Source organism: Eublepharis macularius, chromosome 5 (genome assembly GCF_028583425.1).
Source record: "Eublepharis macularius isolate TG4126 chromosome 5, MPM_Emac_v1.0, whole genome shotgun sequence".
In the NCBI taxonomy this organism is placed as follows: Eukaryota; Metazoa; Chordata; class Lepidosauria; order Squamata; family Eublepharidae; genus Eublepharis; species Eublepharis macularius.
Genome location: NC_072794.1, coordinates 30,136,010 through 30,157,340, shown reverse-complemented (window position 1 = coordinate 30,157,340; position 21,331 = coordinate 30,136,010). Strand labels below are relative to the sequence as shown.

The following is a 21,331-nucleotide window of genomic DNA, read 5'->3' as shown; positions in this document are numbered from 1 at the left end:
AAATCACTGTTTCATTTCACTAAAACGGCTTTTGGAATGGTGAACTAAGTCCGGAAAACCAAATTATAACAACACCCTCCCACCAAAAAGTTTGTGTGTTTCGTTTCAGTTCTTATTTCGCAGCACTGGCAGCAGGCAGATGCTGGACCTGCATGGCAGCATCTTGTTTTCTTTAATAGCATTCACCAATTAGATCCCAAGTAGAGAGAGCCCATATGTTATTAACTAATTCTGTTGGCTGGAAGGGGGAATGTGTGCAATGCACATTAGTGCATTTTTTCCATTGCTACCCAGGCAATGGCATCGTCTTCCTGCCAATTGGGTCCTCACAACGGGAGATCCCTACCCTCCTGTCGGCTTTGGAAATGCTTGGAATGGGGAATGTGCAAACTTCAATCATAGGCCACAATTCTAAAGATACTTTCCTGGGAGTAAGCACTCTTGAATAACATGGGACTTGCATCTGAGTAGACTTGCTTACTATTGCTCCCCCCCCTCCATCCAGCATCCCTCATAACATTATTTTAAAACAAATTCTCCAGGTCAAGCTTAAATCAAGCCCTTCTAAGCCATTCACCTACTCTGCTCTTTTAAAAACAATCCTGCCTGATCACAGCAAAAGTAAAACTTACAGAAAAAACATAGGTCTGTTTAGGCATGGGGGATGTGGGGAGGGTCAGACAATCATGCTGCCTGCCTGCACTTGGGTGATGGAGATTGGCGGCGATTAACGCGAGAACACCCCGTTTTGCAGTGGAATGCTGAGCATCAAGGAAGGATTTGCCCCTCATTGTGGGAACAAAACTGCAAAGCACAAGGATACATGGCAACAACAGACAACCACAGGATGCAAAGGTAATAATTTACTGGCACTACAAAAAAAGAAAAAAGTGAACACACAACAGGATTGTTTTTAATGCTGCTGCCCTCGCCCTGCTAACCCTTTGCCAGCCAGTTTCCCGCCATAGTGTGCACCCGCCGACACTCTCCTTCTTCAGGGACCATTGTTGTGTAACTGAGAAACTTTTTAGAAGGGAGGACTGTGTTCTGTGCAGTTTTGGTGACTTAAGTGCAAAAATAGCTGCCCCCCAAAACCTGGAAACCCTCATTGCAAAGAACGGGGCTGAATCTCATGATAACAAAAAAAACCCAAATGGATTAGTTCTGAGCTGGCAACACCCTGCCAGGAAAAAAACAGTAACGATACATAGTTTGTTCAGATACCCTGGATTTGAACCTGAAAAGGGTTTTTTTTCCAGTGTGCTTCCCTACCCAGGAATATTTTGTTACTGAGACTTTTAACGTTTGACAAATCTAAAACATTTGACAATGAACATGTTTTAGATTTATACAAGTTTACTTCCACATATATATAACTTCAAGGTAGCTACAGGAGTGTGCAGTTACATTTGGTATGCAAAAAGGGCAGTTTTAAAAATTAAGTGACTATTTTAGTTTTTAAGTACACTTTCGTAAACCACTGAATTAGCATTAGTCACATAGCTAGAAGCAGAGGTTAAACGAAAAAAGATACAAATTGCATTGCCCTTGATAATTTTTGCCAGTGGCACTAATAGTTTAACCTTATTGTTCTGCCAATTATCTCAGCCTACGCTAAGAAACACAATTGTTGAAATACTCTTACTATGTTGCTTTGGGGTGTTACTTGTTAATATTTGCCAGTGCACAAATTTGCAAAAAATGGTTGCAGCATAGGAAGTTATCCAAATATATTGTCAGACACTGATTACTTATCTTGTGAAGGTTGTGGTTCTTCTTTTGCTGGTAGCTGCTCTGGACATCTGCCAGATAAAGCTGGAAACCAAGTTTTGTAGCAGCAGCACTTTTTTGTTGTTGAAAATCTTAACTAGCCTTTCTGATCTGTATGCCTTTTGATGTAGTCTTATGATTGTTGCTTGCTGCTGTAATGTGATAAGTATAGAACAAAGTATAGCCAACATTTTTCTTTAGGAAAATTGTGACTAGTAATTAAAAAAGGCTTAGCTGTTGACACAGGTATCTTGGTAAAGCAGACTTTTAAGTCCTGTCTTAAAGTAAAATATAAAGACAACAGAGGGCTTTTCCAAGATGAGTTTCTCTTTTTATACAGTGGGAGCCAAACTGGTCAGATTTTTGAAAAATATGGAAGGTGATGGCATTCTGGGGGAATTAGGGGCAACCAGTGTTTCTTTAATTAAAAAAAAAGTTCTGAATTCAAGTATATAGGTTGCCCAGTTTTTAATGAGATGATTTGGATGTCATCTTGGAAAATGATTGCCATTTTCCAGATATTGCTCTGGAAGGTGATGGTAGAGGGGAGGTTGGTGGCAAGCAAGTATTTCTTAATGAAGAAAAGTGGACTGAATCCAAAAATCTAGGATGCCAAATTTTATACCTCCTGAATGGCGTACCATCTTGGAAAATGTCTGCCATTTCCCCAAATGGCGATCAAACTGTGGACTGTAACATTTTACCAATTTTTTAAAATTCAGTGCATATTTTCATCAACAAATGGTTGCCAGTTATTTCCAAAAATGCCTTTACCAAGTTTCTGAAAGATTTGTATGGAGTTCTGACTATTCTAAGTAGCTATGATGTTTAGTTGAATTATAAAAGCAGAACATATAGGGATGCTGTTTGCTATGACGGGTGTCATACAGTGGTTAAGTGGTTGGGCAGCAAATCAACATTCTACTAGTTTGAATCCTATTACTGCCATGAGCTCAGTAGGTGACCTTGGGTAAGCCACTCCTCTCTGCCCCAGCTCCCCAGATGTGTTGTGGGGATAAAAATTACACTAATTTATTCACTGCTCTTGGTGGGGCACTAATCTGTCTAGAAGAGCGCTTCAGCGGCATGGAGGGCAATCTAAACTCCCCTCTGTCTGGAAATCAGGGGGCGGTGCCACTGGCCATCTGACCATGTTTGCCGAGGGTGATTTAAACTTTAAAAAACTCCCCCCTTGTTCCAGCTGACCCAAAGTGACGTCATTGTGCGGTCCTGAGTTCCACCACTGAATTCCACCACCTCTTTTCCCAGAAAAAAAGCCCTGATACTGCCTATTATTCCCAATCATATGATTCTCAATAAAACAAGGAGAATAACACCAACTATCTCTGTTCTGCCACTTTGTTGTAACACAATTTGTGTACTTCCTTCAAATCTGTTTAATACATTATCAAATTACAAGAAAAGATATGTGCATGTAAGCATGAGAGTAGTAATATTTTAATGTTAAATCTTATAAATTGGCATTTCATGTTAAAAATAAGGTACATCAACTCCTATGGCAGTAAAATTAATTATGCAACTGACCAAATCTGTAGTTGGTATATTGTGTCACTTCCTGGCAAAGGGTTTATATGAAAATGTCTGTGATGGAAGGGATTTTTTGCCCTTTAATGCAGAGGACAAAGATTTTGTGAGTTTGTGTATGTGTTGTATAGTAAATATTTTTTTTTCAAAGTAGCAGTTGCAGTGAGGCCTACTTATAATTCACTGTATTTTTGAATGGTCCATGCATAGTTGTTTCCATCTAGCTCATTCCAATAGAGGTGTTACAGTCATTGTTGAGAGAGATCCTCACCTGAGGAAATCTTGTTCCTACCTGATAGTTTTACCAACAGCAGCATCCGCTTACAGAAGGGCTCCTCAATCTTTAGGAGCCTGCAGCAACATTTGGAATTCTAACACTGGATGGTGGGTGCAACCACAAAAAGGCTGCTGAATAAGGTTGCCAGGTCCCCCGACTCCCCTGGCAGGAAATCAGGAGCCTGGCACGTACCTTTCTGTGCTCCTATGTCCCTGCTCTGTGCATGTGCTCCGGGGTGTGTGTGTGTCACGTGATGACATCACTTCTGGGAAGTGACATTATCGTGTAGATCAAAGGGTGGCCTGGGAGCGCTCCCACAGTCACTAGGGGGCTGAATTGGCCCACTGTGGGGCACAATTCAGCCCGAATCGGGACGGTGTGGGCATGGGAGCATGCTGCGCCACCCAGGCGGTGCGCTCCAGGTGGCATGCCCCCCACTGGCTATGTAAGTGGGGTTAGGGGAAGGTGGGAGCAGGGGATCCCCCACCCCAGGCGGGGGAAATGGCACCCCTACTGCCGCAAGAGGTGGAGCCGAACACAATATAGTTGCTGTGACAGGTGGAGCCAACCATGAAATATCAGGGAGTGAGGTCATGCATAATTCTAATGGTAATCTCATTTCAAGCAGAAGTTCTGTCTAACAGGATGCCTTTTTAAATTAATGTATTGTTTAAAAATATTTTTTCTTGCATACACACAGCTCTTTTTCTGTCATGTAGTGAAGATACTTGTGCTGTGGTGAGAGCTGCCGCCGAAGCAACTTCTTAAAAATCTTAAAAATCCCCACTTTCTAAAAACACTTGGGGGGCATCATATTGGGGAACCTAGCTTCTAGGGCTCTGCCTAATATATTAGTCTAGTTCTAATCTAGGATTCTTTGGAGGTACAAACAATGAAATGTGGTAGAGTTTGAGGTGCCAGCTACAAAATAATCTTAAAACATTTTAAAGGATGTGGAACAAGAAGGCTGACAACCTCTGGCTAAAGATTATCCAGAGAGCCAGTTTGGTGTAGTGGTTAAGAGCGCAAGACTCTAATCTGGAGAGCCGAGTTTGATTCCCTACTCCTCCACTTGAAGCCAGCTGGGTGACCTTGGGCTAGTCATGGCTCTCTGGAGCTCTCTCAGCCCCACCCACCTCACAGGGTGTTTTGTTGTGGGGATAATAATGGCATACTTTGTAAACCACTCTGAGTGGGCATTAAGTTGTCTTGAAGTATATATATCAAATATTGTTGTTGTTGTTATTATTATAATTATTAAGTGTGTTGCTCAGAAGCAAGGAGAGAATGCCAGGAAAGAGATTTTGGTATTGTTTAAAATGGGTCTGTGCTGTGCAGAGATGAGTTTTCAAAATTGTGACCTTTTTGGTGCTGCTGGAATGCTCTTTCCTTGAAAGGCTGTATTCATGAATCATAAGACCTGATTTGTTATTCACAATTAAAAACTCTGGCCTATCTGTAGCATTTCACCACACAATCACAGTAAAATGTGAGACAATAACTTTAATAAAATGCTGCAAGCAAACCTTTGAACATACTGGACTCTTTACTGCAAGGCATTCAGAGCAAATATTTGATTCGCTGAACAAAGGTTTGCTTCAAGCTACAGACCACAATCAAGCATTTGCAAGATCCAGAGTTTCCAAGGTATTTCTGCTCTCTGAATCTCTGCATGCTTGGAAGCTCAAACAGGTCGGCGGGGAGAGGCTAAAGTGAAATTAGCACAAATCTCATTTCTGGCTTTCTTCCTCTTTCCATTTAATTGGGTATTTGGCTTTTTAAAATACTTGAAGGCTGCCTAAAGCCCAGCTGTGTGGCTGGGGACTTTGAAAATATGACCTTGAGTTTCCTCTGTCATATGTTGAGGCTTGGCACCTGTCAATTTACTGTTTTAATGGCACATGTTCGGAAAGCAAAAAATAGCTAATGTAGAGTTACCATAAAACACTTCTGCAAAATTGCTGATGGGCACTATTTTAATCAGTCCTATGATAATGTGAAGTACAGAGAAATGTTGCTGTTAGCTCTACAGGTTGCTGTCTAAAGAGCTCCATGGAATACAGTTAACTACTCTTAACAGTAAGAGGCAGTAAATGAACCTTCTGGGCTCTGCTAGAATTGAAAGTTAATAATTGCATTAAAAAACTTACTTGAAAACTTTATTCTTTCGTATACCTGTTAATGTTAATATCTCAAGTCATATACAGATATATTTCATCAGTCTTTAAGCTGATAGCCGTCTCATTTTCTTGAGTAGCATTAAATGAGAGCCAGTGTACTGTAGTGATTAGTGTCAGACTAGGAACTGGGAGACCCAGGTTTGAATCCCCACTCTGCCATTGAAGCTTGCTGGGTTACCATGGGCCAGCCCAACCTACCTCACAGGGTTGTATTGAGGATAAAATGGAGGAGAAAAGAATGATGTAACCCATTTTGGGGAGAAAGGTGAAGTGATAATGAAATAAATAAAAGAATAAAACAAACACATTGGGAAAAAAATAACCCTTGCGCTGTCAGTATATCTCAGAATATTCAGCAAGTTCTGTCCATTATCTTCCTTTCTTGTTCAGACTTCTTGAACCTAACCCTTTCCAAGGTCAAGCAAATCCCATTATCAGTGCCTGCACACTCATTTTGTTGTGGAAAAGAGACTACCAACGTAGGGTGTTTTGAATTTTGTGCTCCTCCCCCAGAGTCATCTTCATTTGCTCTATTTTTCCTTGTCAGATAAGGAAGAAAACACTTGTGATACGAGGATAATTTTTTTTTCTTGACAAAAACACTGACTTTGAATGAGTCCGGTGAATTTCAAAAATTTATATTCGTCAGACACTGTTACCCTAAATGGGGGGAGTCTCCTTGTGAGTTGGGGGAATTAGCATTCAAGGAGACACAGCGAAAGGAGGGGGGGGGTAACTGCAGGTTCTCCACCAATATACACTGGGATCATTCCCTTAGAGAACTCTCAAGTAAACAGGCAGGTATTCAACAGGAAAGGCTGCTTTATTAACAGAGCAAAAAGAGCAAACACAGAGAACACACAGAGTATACATGCAGAACTAACTAGAAAACAGGGATGAAATGGAAAGTAGTTGGGATGGGAGAATATTTACCAGTCCTGAAGGGAGAGAAGGTCCGCGGAATAGTAGCGAGGATGGCCAGCATCTCACAGAAGGGGAAAAGAGGGCTCGGATGTAATCTGAGGGTGCGTGGATGGGTCCAGAACACCTGAACTTGGGGCAGGCCAATTATAGTTTGAAATGTGCTCTGGGGCAGAATTACATCTTCTTCCCCTGAAACAATAGCTTGATGGCTTGTCCGGAGGTGTAACAATAAATTGGGAAAGGCTTGATTAATCATCTCTGGGAGAAACTATAGGTGAAAAAGGGTGTGTGATGACCTGTGCTGGAGAGATAGGAGAGACTATTAGGTCTCTGAATAGCCCAGATTGGGAAAGAGGGGTGAGGAAGGTACAGAAGGGCATTGATGAGATAAGCAGGAACTCCTGGAAGACCTCTTTTGTTTTACTTAAGTGCTTCTCCGGGGTGTGGAGGGGCAGCTAGACAGCCTGACTCGCCTTCTGGTAATTTCCCAACTCCTGCCAGGGTTGGCGTTTGTTCGGCATGGCCAGGCAGTGCCATGTGCTTATTGGCACATGAGGCAGGGGCTTACAATATTTCATATTCATAAACTACCTTTTCAGTAAGGAGAAGGGATGGGGCTGCTAACATCTCTGACTATATGAACCTAGGGCAAATTCCCATAATTCATGGCTTCTGTGACCTAAACACAATACTTCAGCAGGCCAGAGATTAATAGAATGTAGCATTAGGTCTTACTGTTGCAGATTTACATGTTTTTTCTTGTGTGGAAAAAGAGAGTGCTTCTGTACGAGTAATCTGAGTCACTGTGAACTATAAAGGCCTCTGTGTGGGCTCCGTGCATTTTGCATCCTAAGCTGTCTCCATCTTGTTGATTCCAAATGTGTGTAAGCACACACAGCAGATGCATACAGGGAGCTAGTTTTATCTTTGTCTCTTTCCCCACAAACAGTTGATAATGTCTTCTGACCCAAAAGGTGCCTGGGTTGCATTTCCCAGCTCGGCTTCATTGTGGTGTGTCTGGGGGCTGCTCTGTAATTCATTTACCACCATAGAAGTGGATCTCTGCAGGCTGATGTTCCCTTTACTCTCCAGCCCCGTCTGCCTTGGGGTACAGTGTTGTCCTTCCAGGGGTTTTACCCAGTACTCAGCTTGATATTATGGTTGCCACATTAAGTGGTATCATATAGTGATGATGTTGTTCCAGTGTTCGTAATATTGCTTTCTACATATTTATTACTGTCCTGTGAAACTTGCCCTGAAGCAAGCTATATCACACATAATACGTTTGCGGAGGTTGAAGCATATCATAAACTATATTGCATGCCTTAAGTGCCTATCCTTTCTGTCTGTGATGAATGTTTCCCCAAAGAGCTATAAAAATGCTCATTTGACTAGCACCATTGATGCCATTTTAAAGCCTTTTGGCTTCCCAGCCGATGCTACTTCATCCCTTCCCCAGCAAAGGATGAGGAAAAAGGTGGGCATTTGTTAGCAGTCCAAGCAGGGGAGCCAGTGAGCATTAGCTCACCAGTGTGGGCAGGCACACGGTGTGGGGTGCTGTGGGAGTGGAGCCTTATTTTAAGGTGCTGTCATGCTGTCCGTATGCCCAGTTCAAGCTGCTTCGCATCACACTGTGTTGAATGCATTTCTAAACTATCCCTTCAGGACTGGCATTTCTGGATGGAGTCAGGGGCTCCTGTGGGAAAGGAATGATTGGGAGAACACTGGTGCCCAAGCAGTGTTCCTTGCGTAGCCTTTTGGATCATGGCTAAGGCAAGCCTAAGCCAACATTCCATTTTTGATGTTTCCCAAGTAGGACTCAGGCGACTTGCTCAGGAATGTACCAAGTGCTATCAAAGCAAGTAAACCAGCCACAATCAGAGAGATTGTTATGACTTTTTTGACCTTCAGTGCCCACCGAGATACTGGAAATATTAAGACATGTGCTGCCAGATAAATGTTTTCTTCCCATCAACTTGGAACCCTCTTATACTATAATAGGATGTTTTCTGAGAAACAACCAATGTAGCTTTATATTTTATGTACCTTGGGATCTCAAAAATAAAAGTATACAATGTATAGTTGGAAACTATATGAAAATACAAACTATAATCCCAAGTTAAAGTTAGTATTAAATATTATGAATAAACTAGGCTTGTCAGCTTCCAAGTGGCACCTGGAGTTCTCAGGGAATTACAACTGATCGCTAGATAACAACAGATCAGTTCCCCTGGAGAAAATGGCTGCTTTGGAGGGTGGGCTCTATAGCATCATACCTTACTGAGATCCCTACCCTCCCTAAACGCTGCCCTCTGCAGGCTCCACCCCCTAAGCTTCAGGAATGTCCCAATTTAGAGTTGGCAACCCTATTAATAAATAGAGGCAGTAAATTGTATAGAACTAATAAACAAAATGATCAGGCTTTCCCCCATATGTCTGGCAGAATATAAAAGGCTTTACCAGGTCTCTGATTGGAGGTCATTACTTATCTGCAGTGCCATCACTGAGGAGGCTCTGCTGTGCCTATTTACTGACCTTGTCTCCTGAGGAAACCAATGCAGAGTTTTCCCTAAAGTAACTGCCTGGGGTTATTTGCTGTTTTAAAGTTGTAAATATGGGAGGGTACATTGTTTAAAATGAATTTTACCTGTTCATCAGAGGGGAACAAAACACGTACTTAGAAACCTTGTTGATAAAAAAAGTACTGGATTTCTTTATTCTTAGGCACTTCTTGCTGTACGTAAATGCCATTGCAGTTTTATAAAAAGCTGCAGTTGCCTTGCATAGTAGTGTATGTGGTCATAATCCTGTGCTGAATGTTTTACATGTAAATGTCAAATGTAATTATTATTCAGTTGTCCATTATTAATTTTCAATGAAATGAAAAGGGATATATGAGCAGTAGAAAACTTTATAAATCAGAATTTTGTAATGTGTATTGTTTCAGAACTTCCACAAGCCTACTCCGATTTGTATACATTCAGAGGATTTAATGAAGCAATTAGTGCTTGGTTGTCTCTGTTCAGATTTTTGAATCTGGATTTCCTGGAAGTGCTATAAAAATATGCAACATTACTAAGGCGTAATTAATGAGAAATTAATGTAAAAGCTGTCATAGGGCATAATGCATTCATACTTTTTTTTAAAAAACCCTGATGTATGATGAACTATTTGTGGGGTTCAAGTCTTAATTTTAAGTTAACTTTCCGTGAGGGTTATGTATCTAAATGAATGATGTTTACAGCAAACCTTTATTCGATCACATTGGTTATTTGAGCTATGTAGGGATGTCAAGAAGAATTTCAGTGTTTAATAATCTCTGTAGAACAACATATGAACGTTTGAAATGTCAAACAGTTGTTTGACTTTATGAAGCTTTTCACTTATTTTTTTAGCTTAATAATTAATAAGTCTTCCTTGCCAGTGGGGATTAGATTACTGCTGACTTGTGCTTAAGTGCCACTGGTTATAATATTTAAAGGTAGTTTCTCTGTTGGAGGATGTAGAGTTATCCCTGTGAATGTTTTCACGGCTTGTCAGCTGGGGCAAGGTGAACCCAACAAACACGCTTGGTTCCTAAAATCTTCAGTGTATTCATTCAGACTGGTCATTTCCATTGTCTTCCTTGTCATTCTTATTCACGGCTTGCTGTGGAAGGCTATAAGCCGGCATTGTGCCTGGCAACTGTTACCTAGTGACAGTTTCAGCTGCAGTAGCCATTGGCTGTGCTTTTGATTGGGGCTGAAGGACCGAGTCACCTTTCTGATGGCAAGTTCTTCTGCATCAGCTAAGGATGAAGAGGAGGGGCAAGCTGAGGTGCAAGCTTTAATCTCACAGGAGAGAGTGAGGGAAAGAGCAGGAGCTTTCTCAAAACGGATCACAGCAAACAGGATTTCTGGGACTTCACCCACAGCATCAGACAAAGCAAATGTATGTGAGAGAGACTGCCTGATTGCCTTTGACAAGATAATTTGCATACAGTATTAATTTTGAATGGACTGCTTAGAGAGAAGAAGTGACGAATGGGCTACCTTTGTGGATATTTATGAAAGCATGAAGACGGTCACCACAGTGATGATGAACATGAGACCTGAAACTTAAAAAAGGATGCTTTCTATCCCATTGCTGTTGCAGGATCAGAGAAAAATTTCTTTTCTTTGCCTGTGTAAGGAATTCCTTCAGAAGGCACAGCAAGGACAATACAGAAACAGTGAGAACTCAGCACTTTTTAAAAAGCTGTTCATCTAAACATTAACACAAAATTGGAATGACCTTGGAATGTGCTTTTTAAAAGCTCTGGACTAATTATCCCCCACGCTGCAGCTTTAAATTATTAAAGATGCATTTGGTTTGGGTGTGGATGGGTGGGTGGGTTGAAAAGCAAGACTGCTGCATATGCTGAATGATCCAGACAGTAGCCAAATACCTTCTTATTAGTGAGTATTGAAAGTGCTTTCTGTTATCCTATGGATGTGGCGTAATTGCAGTTATAATAGCTGTGGTAATATTTTTGGCTGTTGAGCTACAGTTTTGGAAGCAGCTGTTTATCAACCTAATGGTCTAAAGAAAAGGCACACAAAGCAACTGAGGAAACGAAACTCGCGGACTACTGGAGAAGGAGTATAAAATTGACAGTCTTTCTTTTTGAACCAGCATTTCATTAGCTTCTCCGAAGACTGTACTTGGAAGTTTATGATCTCATTGTGTCTGAGGCATGTGGAAAAATGTGGACATCAGTATAGAGGTGAGAAATGAGATGGAATAGAGCTATGAACTTCACAATATTGATCATCTACTGTAGCAGCTGTGGCATTATTTCTAAAGACAATTATTTAATTTCACCATTCTTGAAATTAATTGCAAGGCAATTTGTGTTTTGTGAGAAACTTGGATTATCCTGCTGACACTTCATTATTGTAACGGATGACACATGTTTCAAACGGAATTGATTATTGACTGGAACTAAAAAAAACCTCATCTGTTTGTAGCTTTTCTTTATTATACACTGTCTTCTGAACTCAATGGAGAGGACATCACGAATCGATATTAAGACATGGCTCTTCACATTTCCGTCACTGTCCAAACTCGTTTCTTTACCAAACAGTAGTGAAGTTTGTTGGCATTAATATGTGCAGAGTTATAATTCCAAAATGAATGAGTCAAGAAGATACAAGTGGCATTGCTGCTTGAAGAGAGTCAAGAGATACCGTACATTAGGATGATGTTAGTGAAGTTCTTGGACACTTTGTTCTTAAACAGAAATTGTTAGGAAATAGTTTTAGAAAACATTATAGTGTGAATTATTTCCGTATTTTTTCCTTTCTTTTCAATTTTTGAAACATTTCTCAGGGAAATGTATGTCCAAGATTTTAATCACAGTATTGAGATTTTCTCTCCTTTCCCAGTCCTGCTCTGTATTTCTATCTTTCAAAAGTATATCTTGAAGGACATGCTTTGTTTAGAAGTGCCTTGGTATTTTAAGAAAGAAGTGAGCACAGGAAGAAGCAGGCTAACAGCCTTTTTGTCTCTTTTCTGTGTTGTAATATTAACTCTTCAGAGGTAGTTCCAGAAGCTACATGGAGAAATTGAGACACAGAAAGGGATTTAGATGGTGATTGACAGGTCACTTAATCACTGGAGTTGGGATCATATTGTTATGTATTGCAAACCATGAACAATTCCATGTGGGTTGAGTGGAAGACTCTGAATACAAGCAGTGGCGTGAATGTATCTGAGCACCACTCCTGCCCATTTGGATTTGGACACTACAGTGCCATTGACATCTGCATTCTTGAGACTATCATTATTGTCTTACTAACGTTTTTAATTATTGTGGGCAATTTGACAGTAATTTTTGTCTTTCACTGTGCTCCATTATTACATCATTACACTACCAGCTATTTTATCCAGACTATGGCGTATGCTGATCTCTTTGTTGGGGTTAGCTGCTTAGTTCCTACTTTATCATTGCTTCACTACTCTACAGGTGTACATGAGTCCCTGACTTGTCAAGTTTTTGGATACGTCATCTCTGTACTGAAGAGTGTTTCTATGGCTTGCCTTGCTTTCATTAGCGTAGATCGCTATCTTGCTATCACGAAGCCCCTCTCCTACAACCAGTTGGTCACACCATGTCGATTGAGAATCTGCATCATTTTGATTTGGCTTTACTCCTGCCTGATCTTCTTGCCTTCTTTTTTTGGTTGGGGAAAGCCGGGTTATCACGGAGACATTTTTAAATGGTGCGCAACCTCTTGGCTTACTAATGCCTACTTCACTGGTTTTATTGTATGCTTACTGTATGCTCCAGCTGCCTTCATCATCTGTTTTACATACTTTCACATCTTTAAAATCTGTCGGCAGCACACCAAAGAGATAAATGACAGGAGAGCTCGTTTCCCTACAGATGAAGTGGATACTGATGCTGAAACTGGACATAGCCCTGACCGTCGCTATGCTATGGTTTTATTTCGTATAACTAGTGTGTTTTATGTGCTCTGGCTCCCCTACATCATATACTTCATGTTAGAGAGCTCTAGGGTGCTAGAAAATACAGCCCTCTCTTTCGTAACAACATGGCTTGCTATAAGCAATAGTTTTTGCAACTGTGTTATATATAGCCTCTCAAACAGTGTTTTCAGGCTGGGACTTTGGAGACTATCAGAGACAGTATGTTCATCTTGTATACGTAAAAAAGACAGCATTGTTCAAGACCCAGTTCCTAGAAAACGAGCTAATTCTTGTTCTATCTAAGGAAAATGGGGACAGTTCCAAAATACAATCTGATGTTGTGGCTAGGTAGTATTTCATGCTTTGGAATGTAGAAATTCAACTTGAATGTCTGATTCACTGTAAAATGAATGATGGGTTGAAAAGATTGCTCTAATAATGGATTGTGGAAGAGCACTGAAATGGTGAGAGACGTATTCTTTGTGGGGTTGTGGTTTGAGAGTGAGTCAGTGGCAAATATGAAGGAAAGCTTTCAGTGGTATGAACTAAGTGTATCAGAGCTGAAGAACAACTTTACCAACATTAATAGTTAAATTGTCACATATTATATATGTGGATGAATATGTAGTAATCTGTTGTATTTAAAATGCATCTTTAAGAGAGTGGTATCAATGACGTACTTAGTAGATACAAAATAAATGTTTCGATATAAGACAGCTTTGGTCTTGTATTTTTTGTCTTGCGTGCAAAAACGTTTGAAACCTGATATGATTTTGCAACTTAAAGATAACAGAAGAAAATAACTTGATAAGTGAAATATGTATTATATGTTCATTTCCGTTTTCTTCTTTGGAAATCCATGTCCCCGTTATCGAAGCATGTCATTTGTTTAGAGATAGATCCATCCTGTATTGTCTTCCTCAGTCTAGCACATACCCACCAACCCTGCACTCAGAGGGATGCAGGCCTGGGGGACTGCTCATGCCTTTAATGAGTAACCTTTTGGCAAAAGCAAGTGTGTGACTGCTTTTCAACAATTGAAATTAGAATTATGTGGTAGGTACATTTGGGGGAAGATTTTATCCTGCAACTGAAACAGAATACTCAAATTAATTAAACTACTCTGTATTTTCTAGTGTCTATTAAATTAGTTCATATCTATGGCATCTGTTTATGTTATGCTTTTGCTTTGCAGGTAATGTACATACAATAACAATAGGCAGCAGGATAGTAACACTGTAAACTAATTTTTTTTAAAAAAAGCAGGGCTACTAACCTTGTTGTAGCTGTTAATGCTCTGTATGAATTCCATATGTACATTCTATATATTAAAATGTCAGCTTTGTATTCTGTGCTTAATGAGTTTCATTGCATATTGGTAAACCATAGCTACTTTAAACTTGGGGTAAATAACATTTTAAAATAGGCTTTCTAAACTATTTTTTGTGAATTGTTAAATATGTAGTGGACCTTTTTTTGGAGCTCAAAAGCTCTTAATATTGGATTCAGTCTCCTCATGTATTTGAGTATGATCTCTCCATGTAGTTGAGTAATGAGCCATCTTTTAGAGGGCATGCAGATTTAAGGATCTTGGATTGGAACTTCTGTGTGGTCTTCTGTAATAAATTTATGCAGGCTTATTAAATACCAGGGGTACAATCCAACTAAAATTAAGGGATTCTGAGTCCCATTTGAGAGCTAGTGTGGTGTAGTGGCTAAGAGCGCGGGACACTAATCTAGAGAACCGGGTTTGATTCCTCACTCCTCCACTTGAAGCCAGCTGGGTGACCTTGGGTAAGTCACAGCTTTGAGGAGCTCTCTCACCCCCACCCATCTCACAGCGTGTTTTGTTGTGGGGATAATAATGGCATACTTTGTAAACCACTGTGAGTGGGCATTAAGTTGTCCTGAAGGGCGGTATATAAGTCGAATGTTGTTACACACACTGAAATCAATAATAGTGTGTGTGTGTGTGTGTGTGTGTGTGTGTGTGTGTGAGAGAGAGAGAGAGAGAGAGAGAGGTGTGAAAATGCTTAAATCTTTCCCAGTAAAATCAGTGTGGTTGGCAACTGTTTAGTTTGGGCTGTAACTATCACTAAAGTAAATAAATACTGGTTTGGGCCCCAGTTGCTAGTTTCTGCCTGTTGGCTATTACATGCCGCCCAGATACAAAATACTAGCCTTACAGCTGTATTGTAATATGTATATCTTTTGGTAAAATGTATAATGAAGTTGTGCTTACACCTTTCTGTACTTTTATGTGTGGAGGTGTACTATCTGCTCTGCTCATTTGTAAAAGGAAAGCACTTGGTATAGCCTCAAAAGCAATTTTTTATTTAAATGTTCTAAAGCTCCATATTGCAGTTTGGTTCCAGAGCTGCATTTGGTAAGCCCTGGATTTTGGTACGTGTTCTATCTAGAACTTGGAGTACGTTTAGACTGCAGGATGGAAAAAGACTAAAGCTTTGTATGATCTCCTTGATCACTAGGCGGGGCATCTTGTGATCAAGGGACATCTCGTATCCATGAGAGCTCTCTGTTAAAGGCTTTCCTGTTGGCAGGAAGTCCTGAACTGAAAAAGACCCATGAAACATATCTTTTTTTCTTTAGAGATAAATGTAGTATGCTAAAATAGCATAGAGTGCAACAGTGTGGAGCTCTCTGTTGCTTTAGAACTGGGTGTATATTATGCTTTTTATGTTGTTAAAGTAGCAAAATAAGTTTGGGTTGGTTAATAAAGTTCGTATTGCATATATTTCAGTTTCTCTGAAAATCTATATCAAACGAGAAGAAAATGTTTCTTTTCAAAGGCTTAAAAGTTTCTGTGAAATTTTACATCTCTTCTTCTTGTCGATAGAAAGTCTTTGTGGCAAACCAAGACATGGTATGAGAACTGTGTTGCATGTTGCCTAGCCCCATAAAGACTGGTTGTGGACCCAGGATTGGCTGACTTAAGAACTGATCTGAGTTTGCTGTGTTATTTATTAAATTGTAGATTAAGGCATTTTGTTTCTCTTTTTCTTCCCAGCAAAACAATTCCAAAGCAGCTTAGATGTGGAACTCTTATACAATAATACACAGTATTCCCTCCAAAAACTCCTATAATAAACATCCCTTTGACTAGCAGTGATCAGAACTTCATAATACCCAAAAAGAGTAACCTTTGTCCCCAGATCCCACTACAGGTCATTCCTTAGACAGGCATTAACATAGAAACATATAGCTAGAAGGTACCCCAAGTGTCATCAAGCCCAGCCAGCTGCACAACTCAGGAAATTCACAGCTATTCCCCCGACCTCACCCTTCAGTGACCACTGTTCTATGTCCAGAGGAAGGCAAGAAACCTCCAGGATCCCTGGCCAATCTGGCCTGGAGTAAAATTCCTTCCTGACCCCTAAGTGGCGATCAGCATTACCCTAGGCATATAAGAAAGGGCCATGACAGCCAAGCACGGGCTCAGCCCTTCATGTGCTCCCTCTCGTGATCCGTGTACATTCATATTAAGTCCGAGAATCATCATAGATGACCATCTAGCCTCTTCTTAAATACTTCCAAGGAAGGAGAGCCCACTACTTCCCGAGGAAGCCTGTTCCACTGCGGAACTATCAGGACATTCTTTCTGATGTTTAGCTGAAAACTCTTTTGCTTTAATTTTAATCTGTTGTTTCTTGTCCAACCCTCTGGGGCAACAGAAAACAATTCTGCTTCATCCTTGAAGAGGGCTATCATATCATGTCTCAGTTGCCTCCTCTCCAGGCTAAACATACCCAGCTCCTTCAACCTTTCCTCATAAAACTTGGTCTCCAGACCCCTCACCATCTTCACTGTCCTCCTTTGGATACACTCCAGCTTGTCAGTATCCTTCTTAAACTGTGGTGCCCAAAACTAGAGCAGAGTAAAGCGATATGATCACGTCACGTGATCTGAACACTACTTCTGTTGATACAGCCTATGATCACATTAGCCTTTTTAGCTACATCATTAACTTGCTGACTCATGTTCAGTGTACAATCTACTAAGTTCCCTAGATCTTTTTCATGTTCTACTGTCAAGACAGATCTCCCCCATCCTGTAAGTGTGCCTTTGATTTTTCTTTCCTAAATGCAGAACATGTTTATCTCTGTTGAAATTCATTTTTTTAGTTTTAGCCCAGTTTTCCAGCCTGTCAGGATCACCTTGAGTATTGCTTCTGTCTTCTATTGTGTTTGCAACCCCTCCTAGTTTAGTATCATCTGCAAATGAGCATCCCCTCTGCTCCTTCATCCAAGTCATTTATAAAGATGTTGAACAACACAGGGCTCAGAACAGATCCCTAAGGCACTCCACTTGTCACTCCTCTCCAAGAAGACGAGGAACCATTTACAAGCACTCTTTGGGTACATTCTGTCAACCAGTTACAATCTAACAGTAATAGGATCCAAACCACATATTACCAACTTGTCAGCCAGAATATCATGTGGAACCTTATCAATACCGCATCCCCCTGATCCACCTAAGTAGTAACTCTCTCAAAAAAGGAGATAAGGTTAGTCAGACATGACATGTTCTTGAGTAACCCATGCTGATTCTTAGTAATCACAGCTGCCTTTTCTAAATGCTCAAGGACTGACTGATAATTTGTTGTTTACTTTGTAAACAGCTCTGAGTGGGCATCACTTAAAGACGCTAAGCTGGTTAACATATATATTGGTAAGAACGTTAAACGCTGACTGGTTTGACTTTTGAAAGGACACACTATATATTATTGCCACCTTTCAGAGTGCTAGAATAGAGAGGTATAACATTTCTGGACATTTTGAAGCCTTTGGAAGAATTGAAATATAGACTTTTCTATCACAACTAAGTTTGTTTTACTGCTTTAACAACATAAAATGTATCATTTATTAGCATATAAAATTGTACTGTTTGACATATTTATGGAATTTTTTCACTTTTCTACATTTCTTACTCTTCTACATGCAAAATAACAAGTATACCCAATATTGAGCAATATTTGAGTCCAATAGCATCTTAAAAATCAACAAGATTTCCAGGGTATATGGTTTTTGAGAGCTTTGACTCTCAAAACATGACTAGACACCTGAAAATTCCCAGTATTGGATAGACAGTTACAAACTGTTGTACTCTATGCAGCCTTCACATGTATCTTAATTCTTGCCAACTGATACACAGGAAAAATAAACATTGAAATTAGAAAACTATAGAAAACAAGAGTGCATTGTTTATTTACATCATGCTATTTATAGTTTGCCTTTGTCACTGAATCTCAAAGCAGATTACACAGTATAAGTCACTACAATCAACTGCAGAGACATTTCAGTGAACAGTGCAATAGGGTTTATAGATGTAAATTTGAATAGTTTTTTGGGAAAAGCAACAATCCAGTACAGAGCTGAAGAAATGCTGAACTAAGCATGAGCAATTCTAAACCTGACATATTAAACAACACAGAAAGCCAGGAGAGTGAAAGCTTTCCTGACCTTTTTAGGTAGACAGTGAGTAAAATGTTATTATGGGCTATATTGAAGCTGAGGATCTCTCTAGATGTGCAGGTTTTTAAAGAGTTTGGTCTGGGTTTCCCAGGCCCAATTCAGGCTTCTGCAGCTACACAGCAGCTGTGGGGAATGACTGTTAAAAACTAGAATTATATCCCATGTAGGTCTTAAAGCCAATAAGCTGTTTGACCAGAAAAAGACAGCAATATAACAAAAAAGTTATTGCTGTTCAATATTCATTAAAAACAAATGATGTTTAATTGCAGCTATTATATATTTACATACATCTAATGCCATATTAAAATCCAACTCCGCTAACAGAGTCATTAAATGATAATTAGAAGAATGAACAGGCTTCCTATTCAAATAAGGATCCAGAAATTTTCTTCTCAGATCTGAATAAATTGCACAGAAAAAGAAAAAAAAATGCTCAGTAGTCTCTACCAAAAACTTGTATCAGATACAAATCTAGATCCCTTCTCTTGGCCAGAAAATTGTCCATGTAAGACAGCAAGTGGAAGTGAATTCATTCTTGCAAGATGAATCTCAGATAACATGGTACCATAATACTATAAAAATATGGTAATTGATATTGATTGAAGTAATATCCAAAATACACGGGAGAGCATATGCACCACTTCCCTTCCTGAAGACCGCGCCATTTGTCCACCAAAAGATGACTGCTAATAAACTATAAGCACCAGTCTTCCCCAAGGCCAGCAAAGAGTCACAATCCAAATCAAGTGAGTCCAGCTTTTCTTTAAGCAGGTGAACACAACCGGGTTTAAAAGAATCTAATACTAACAGTGATACTAGTGATTCCTTGGTCTGTAGATTAATTGCAAGCCAATATTTAATAACGATTAAACCAGGCTATAAGAGAAACTGTTTTCTGCCCAGTTTTCATTAACAAGGAGGATGAGGCGATACATCTCGACATGCTAAAATTGATCTAAGGAAATTTGTCTGGATTACTAGGCATGTACCCAGGCTATCAATCCACACCAAAATAGCATACAAAAACAGTGAGGTTATTTTTGCCCAAAATACATCCAAAGCTGTATGGCAAATTGTGCACCTGTGGTGAAAAAGAATTTCCTCAAAATTTCAGCTTTCATGGATATCTCCAAAGCCCAAGAGAGTGAACATTGGAATGTAACTCCCAGATATTTATAAGATTGAACTTCTTCCATAATGTGGCCTGAGGTATTCCATTGTAGTAACTTCGGACTACAAGATCTAGCAAAAACTAAAACCTAGGATTTTATAAAATTAATTGCCAGATGTTCATCAGCACAATATTGAATGAAGATCTTAATTGATCTACACAATCCCACTCTGGTCAAAGACATGTTGTCTGCATATAGTATGACCAGAATCAGATTAGTCCCTAGCCATGGAGGATGCAGAGGCAACATATTCAGTCTTGGGGCTAAATTGTTAATGTGAAGATTGGACAGGGTAAGAGTAAGGACACAGCTTTGTCTTATGCTCCTCCTGACTTCTATGGGAACAGGTAAACAGCCATTTACACCACAGCAGACTCTAATCTTAGTATTAGAGTTAAAGGAAAAACTAATTTAAAAAGTAACCTTTTATTTTTTGTCAAAAAATAAAGGAGAACACAAATGGCCTCAGAACACTCCCCCCCCCTAAAGCTGTTTTCCAAAATAGCAAGTGTCTGTTTTTGCTGCTCCACATGGAGCATTCTGTGCACATGGAACAGTAAAAATAGGGTCCCCCCCCATGCTATTTTGACATGGGGTATAAATGAAGCAAGCATATAAATTCACAACTTCCTCTCCAACATGCACTATCATGCTTATAGGACAGGGCTTAAGACATTGGGCCATACCACTCTGTTGAGCAAACAGGGGGACTCGGTCAACTAACTACCCACACCCAACTACTACTACTCCCTTTCAGACTGGGACTCCTCTACCACCTGCAAGGAAGAGACGCGCCTGCCTTCTTTCCTCGTCACCATACTTAAAATTTTTTTTTTATTAGGTGAGAATATTAATACATACAACTTTCAAATAACATCTCAATATCATTTCCCCCCACCCTTTCCCTCCCCCCTTTTTCAGGACTTTCAACAGCTTTCCAACCCTATATCTTAATCTATTCCTAATCTATCCCCTTTTTCTATAACTCATATCATGTTTACATTCTGCTTTGTTAAGCTAAGCTCTATCTGTTAGCTTCAGATCTATTATTATTAACTTAAAATCTGTTATCTATTACTATCTGTTAACTTTCCTCGTCACCATACTGAAGGAGATTTGGAAGAAACAGTCTCTTACAGTTGTGGGAGTACCAACATATTTGGATATTTAGTTAATACTGTAATTGAGAGTTCAGTGCTTTCAGTGTTGTTAAGTTTATCATTAAGCATGTTATAGCATAGTAATTGTTTAGAGAAGCTGCTTGTCAGTACAAAATTATTTATAGGGTTCTTCTTTCAATACTTACCCCCTGAGACACACAGACTCCTTTTTAGAGTGTAATGGTTTCTTTTATTAAAATAAACTCTAGTCTTTTTAATGAAGCAAGATATCAAAATATAAAATCTACAGAGATGGAACATAAAAAGGCAACAAGAATTAAGTTTCCTAACATTTCTTAATTAACTCTTAAGTTTAAATCAAACAGTTTTACTATGAAATGCATTAAGTTTCCCTTTTGCA

The 21,331-nt window shown here is 39.7% G+C and overlaps 2 protein-coding genes across 11 annotated transcripts in view; both read left to right on the top strand.

The window, feature by feature from the left end:
• The window catches only part of RABGAP1L (RAB GTPase activating protein 1 like), a 225,614-nt gene that overhangs the window by 53,621 nt on the left and 150,662 nt on the right, over positions 1 to 21,331 (top strand). The window lies entirely within an intron of this gene.
• Positions 12,364 to 13,449, top strand: GPR52 (G protein-coupled receptor 52). Its single transcript, XM_054979096.1, has one exon. The coding sequence runs from the start codon at positions 12,367 to 12,369 to the stop codon at positions 13,447 to 13,449; it is 1,083 nt and encodes a 360-aa protein (XP_054835071.1). The 5' UTR covers positions 12,364 to 12,366.